We start from the raw sequence: 6,000 nt of genomic DNA, 5'->3' as shown, positions 1-6,000 counted from the left end.
GTATTAGCGTGCGTCTACGATGAGTCTACGATTTAAAAAAAATTTACCATCATATTTTTCCATTTTAATGCATTTTTTCGCTTTTATATAAGGGAAGTAACTCTCTAAAAATATCTACGATGTGTCAACGATTTAAAAAAAAATTTACCTTAATTTTTTTTCAATTTTTAATGCATTTTTTTGCTATTTTTTGGCTATAACTCTCTAAAAATGCTTATATAGTTATTTCCCTTACAACCCAAGCAACGCCGGGCGATACTGCTAGTGGATTATAATACTTTAAATACTAATATTATACTCTTTTACTTGTTTCAGTCATTTGACTGCGGCCATGCTGGAGCACCGCCTTTAATCGAGCAAATCGACCCCGGGACTTATTCTTTGTAAGCCCAGTACTTATTCTATCGGTCTCTTTTGCCGAACCGCTAAGTGACGGGAACGTAAACACACCAGCATCGGTTGTCAAGCAATGCTAGGGGGACAAACACACACACACATATATATATATAAATATATACAACAGGCTTCTTTCAGTTTCCATCTACCAAATCCACTCACAAGGCATTGGTCGGCCCGAGGCTATAGCAGAAGACACTTGCCCAAGATGCCACGCAGTGGGACTGAACCATGTGGTTGGTTAGCAAGCTACTTACCACACAGCCACTCCTGCGCCTATAAGTAGAATTTGTATTAATTGACTTTTTGGCTAAGACAAAAGTGAAGTTGTTAATTGCAGGTACAATATAGGAAACTTTTCCTTGAAGTAAAACATTAAAGAAATTCATATTTATTAGAGGACTAGCAGTATCGCCCGGCGTTGCTCGGGTTGTAAGGGAAATAACTATATAAGCATTTTTAGAGAGTTATAGCCAAAAAATAGCAAAAAAATGCATTAAAAATTGAAAAAAAATTAAGGTAAATTTTTTTTTAATTGTTGACACATCGTAGATATTTTTAGAGAGTTACTTCCCTTATATAAAAGCGAAAAAAATGCATTAAAATGGAAAAATATGATGGTAAATTTTTTTAAAATCGTAGACTCATTGTAGACACACGCTAATACCCAGAAGGGCTCGATATGAATCACGACTATAAGATACCCGGTTTTGGTTAAACTGCACCGCAAAATGTGGGAGTAGTTAGGAATCTAAATCGTAGGAGACAGACACACAACTTCACTCTTATATAAAGATGCTTTTTTTTTTCAGTCATAGAGTTAGATTTATGAAGGTCTTCAGTAGAAAATCCTTTGAATTCTGACTCGCTGCTTGATATAATGAAATTCGTATCCATTTTTTGTCAGAATTACAAATTTTGAAAACACAATAGGAACAAATTTCGGAAAAAAATCTCCCATAATTCACGGAATTAAAATTACACTTCGATTTTTGTACAAAACTGTAGTTGAAGTGTTTACGAAGTATAATACGTGTTTTCACGAATGTACTAAAGAGATTTACTCTGATATTCTCATTTAAATATGAATAGGTAAATTCGGGCGGCTTGGTAACGAAAGGGTTAAACGGATGCATACATTTATTAATCTCTTATTATAATAACTATATATAAGTGTCGTCTGTTTATACATAAACACTGTTTCATACTGCAATTATATATACATATATCTATATATAATATTATATAATAAAATATATACAGAGTAAAATAAAAACCAATTTACCTTTTCTGTATTGTTATAGCAATTCCACCGTCCATGTGTCTTTGCAAATGTGTTGGAATGATAAGTGAGTTGTGTTTTGGCGCCTTTTTTACTAATAACAAACACACACGTGTTTGTATGTAGTTGTTTGAAACGTTTGTGTTTGCCACTCTCATATATGTATGTGTATGCGTGTGTGTGAGGAATGACACACACACACTCACGCACGCACACATGTACATCAATGCTTTCGGAGTGAAATGTTAAAATATTGAGTTTTCTCGAATTTTGTCTTAATTGGTGGTAAAATTGAAAGAAATTTTTTATGGCATCACCCACTGAAGTACTCTGAAAAATCATGGGTACACTCTAATTGAAGAAATTGTGTGAGGAGTAAATCGTTATGTATTTATTTGTTTCTGTTTGCTGTGTTTTTTTATTTTTTGAGTAGTGGTTTAAATACTTTCAGTTTAGTCTTCCTCAAATCACTCTGTCGCTATTTACTTTCATTTTATTCGTTGCACACTGTGTGTGTGCGTGTGCGTGTGGTGTAAACCACATTAAGAAAAGCATTTGACATACACACCAGAATGTGAGTTTTCTGTAAATTTTGCTTAATTGGAGTTTAAATTTTAAAAACTGGGCCTGGCATGACCTGATGCATTCTACTCTTAAAAAGTGCTAGGTAAATTGTAATTGAAGAAATCCTATATTGTAGATTTCTATAAGTTACAAAGGGAGGCAGATAAAATCTGCCTTTTATAATAAGAGATATTGTAATCAACAATAAAGTACCATTTATGTGGTTGCTTGACCTGCTAGAAATAGCAACTAAATATCCATCTCTACAGTAAGTTTGCCCTCATCCACTATTTCTTATATATACTTCAAGGTAACTGAAATGGTAAAGTTTTACTCCAGAATTAATGAATAAACTCTATTACATGCACCGAGTACTTTTCTCCTTTTTCTTCCTCTTGTTCATCTATGAACACATACACACACACAAGTTGTTTGTCCTTTTGTTTCACATTGTCCAAGCTAGATGAGGAGCCCCTCTTTGCTATGATTTTCTGTGCATGTTTACCATCCAGTTCTCAGCACCTTTAGTATATAATCTCCAGAAAAGCTTGATAGAAGACATACTATATGAGGAACAATAAGTATCAAAAAAGCCAACATGACAACCTAGCACTGATTTTTATTTTAAAAAATAGTCCCTCATTGGCAAATATCTTGAAGAGAGTGAACTGCCAGCTACAGTATGAACTGCAAGTCTTGAGTTGAGAGATTCTTTGGACCAGGGGTAAATTACCCCAAGTGGGTGTAAAAATGAAGACTCATTAGACTTAAGTGAAATTATATTTAAAAATGTGTTCCTTGTTATGATAGAAATTTTTCTCCTGGCATGAGGAGGCAGTCAAAAAGTTGCTGCCTTTTGCAACAACCTACCTTTGCGAACAAGGATTTTCCACTCTAATGAACATAAAAACAAAGCCAAGTAATTGATTGGATCCCAAAAGACTGTATCCAAATTTCTCTGGCATCAAAATGCCCCAATTTTGATGTAACTGTAACAAAAATGAAACATTCATTTCTCCAAAACCTGAAGTGGAAAAGTTTCTAGAAAAATCCTTTTCTTTCATAATGAGGATATTAATTTATTTTATTGCATTTGTTTTATACTTTTTATATTCTTAATTATATTCTCCATATAAATAGATTCAATAAACCTTTTGAATTCAAAGAATCTATGATTTTCTTCTTTTCAAATCAAGGGGCTAACATCAACAGCAAGGAATCACCTTTAACACTAACAATTCCACCATTCTACTCTCTTGGACTAGCACTCTAGTTTAGCAATACTCAGCTCATTTTGCTAGCTTGCCTTCTATGATGAATCACATAAGAGGAAAATGAAATTCAGAGGTGAAATAGAATATTAATTTTTTTGCAACCACATGGTTTCAGATTCAGTCCCACTGTGTGGCACCTTGAGCAAGTGTCTTCTATTACAGCCCTGGGCTGATACCAACCAATGCCTTGTGAATGGATTTGGTTGATGGAAATTGAGTGAAAAAGCCTATCATACATGTGTGTGTATGTGTGCACATGTGTCTTTCTGTAGGTCTCCTGCCACCTATCCACTGTGGAGGCACATGGCCTAGTGGTTAGAGCAGCGGACCTGTGGTCGAGGGATCGCGGGTTTGAATCTCAGATCGGGCGATGTATGTGTTTATGAGCAAAACACCTAAGCTCCACGTGGCTCCGGCAGAAGGTAATGGCGAACTTCTGCTGACTCTTTCGCCACAACTTTCTCTCATTCTGTCCTCCTGCATCTTGCAGCTCACCTGTGACAGACCAGCGTCCCGTCCAGGTGGGGAACCTATACACCAAGGAAACCGACCCTTATGAGCCAGATATGGCTTGAGAAGGAACCTATCCACAGCTCAACAATCAGTGTTGGTTTGTTTACATCCTTGTAACTTAGTGGTTTGGGCCAAAGAGACTGATAGGATAAGTACAGAACTTGATTTGTTCAACTAAAGCCTTCAAGGCAGTGCCTCAACATGGCCACATCCTAATGAATGAAACAAGTAAATGATAAATAAAACCAAAAGACAAGAATAAAATGACTAACAAATTTTTTGGAAATTGTTTTAATAATTTGTGAACAGATTCTTCACAAATAATTAATAGTAAATAAATAGTAACAATTAATATCATAAATTTATAAATCTATAGTAGACAATTAGTCATTCTCTTGATCAGGTGTGAAGGAATACCAATTTCTCGAAGTTCACTTGCTTTCTTCAAGTATAAATGAGAACTATAATGACAAATATATCTCCAACACATTTCTTGTAAGCTTGGTACATCCAGTTGCATTCTAAATAGTGTGTTAACTCTTTGTTCATTTTCAGTAACACCACCAAATAAATACATGCAACCATTCTGAATAAAAAGAGAGAAATAAAGAAAAGAAAAGAAAATATGATTAAATAACATATATGTTTCTTTATTGCCCACAAGGGCCTAAACATAGAGGGGACAAACAAGGACAGACAAACGGATTAAGTCGATTACATCGACCCCAGTGTGTAACTGGTACTTAATTTATCGACCCCGAAAGGATGAAAGGTAAAGTCGACCTCGTCGGAATTTGAACTCAGAACGCAACAACAGACGCAATACTGCTAAACATTTCGCCCAGTGTGCTAACGTTTCTGCCAGCTCGCCGCCTTATTTTATATTAAATAACATATAGGAACAGGAATGGCTGTGGTAAGAAGCTTGCTTCCCAACTACATGGTTCTCGGTTCAATACTACAGCATGGCACCTTGGGCAAGTGTCTTCAACTATAGCCTTGGGATGACCAAATCCTTGTGAGTGAATTTGACAGATGAAAATTGAAAGAAGCCTGTTGCATTATATATAAGTGTGTGTGTGTTGTGATTGAGGCTGTCCCCCATCACAGCCTGACAACCGGTGTTGTGTTTATGTCTATGTACCTTAGCAGTACAGCAAAAGAGACTGGTAGAATAAGTACCAGGTTTTAAAAAGATAAGTACTAAGGTCGATACATTTGACTAAAAGTTCAGTAAGGCAGTGTCCCAGCATGGCTGTAGTCTAATGATTGAAACCAGTAAAAGATAAAAGACGTATTTAAGACCATTATTAAATGTTAATTCTCTATCAGAATAAATCTCGAGTATTGCTCTAAGAAACAATTTTGAGGTTATAAACTATCACCCTTTCATAACCATCGATACTGTACCCCATTCAGTTGAGGGATCTTGCCTAGAAAGTTACTTGTTGACCCGACCGATGCTGGAGCCATGATAAAAGTACCCAGTACACTCTGTGAAGTGGTTGGCATCAGAAAGGGCATCTAGCTGTGGAAACCATACTGAAGCAGACATCAGAGTTTGGTGCAACCCTCTAGCTCATCAGTTTAAGTTGAAACGTCCAACACATGCTAGCATGGGAAAAAGGACGTTAACTGATGATGGTGGTGATGGTGATAAACACCTAGCTGCAAAACACATGAGGCTATAAACTGGAGAGAGAACATACATTAGGTTATATCTTATGGGAAGAGAACATAGAGGTTTGATAACCAAATGGTTCCGGTTTCAGTTCAGTTGAGCTTCATTCAGATTCAACTCAAGTGTGTGGAAGCACTCCGTCGGTTACGACGATGAGAGTTCCGGTTGATCCGAATCAACGGAACAGCCTGCTCGTGAAATTAACGTGTAAGTGGCTGAGCACTCCACAGACAAGTGCACCCTTAACGTAGTTCTCAGGGATATTCAGCGTGACACAGAGAGTGACAAGG

The 6,000-nt window shown here is 36.4% G+C and overlaps 1 protein-coding gene across 5 annotated transcripts in view; it reads right to left on the bottom strand.

The window, feature by feature from the left end:
- Positions 1–4,304: 4,304 nt before the first annotated feature.
- LOC115210660 (kelch domain-containing protein 10) overlaps positions 4,305–6,000 on the bottom strand; it is a 36,749-nt gene continuing 35,053 nt past the window's right edge. For all 5 annotated transcript variants that reach the window (XM_029779318.2, XM_029779319.2, XM_036501749.1 and 2 more), the window contains one exon: positions 4,305–4,615. In XM_029779318.2, coding sequence (XP_029635178.2) covers positions 4,400–4,615 — 216 coding nt within the window. In that variant the 3' untranslated portion in view covers positions 4,305–4,399. The remainder of the gene's footprint in view (positions 4,616–6,000) is intronic.

The sequence above is a fragment of the Octopus sinensis genome, linkage group LG4 (assembly GCF_006345805.1).
Source record: "Octopus sinensis linkage group LG4, ASM634580v1, whole genome shotgun sequence".
Taxonomy (NCBI): Eukaryota; Metazoa; Mollusca; class Cephalopoda; order Octopoda; family Octopodidae; genus Octopus; species Octopus sinensis.
Note: the sequence above shows the minus strand (reverse complement) of the source record. Positions and strands in the feature narration are given on the sequence as shown.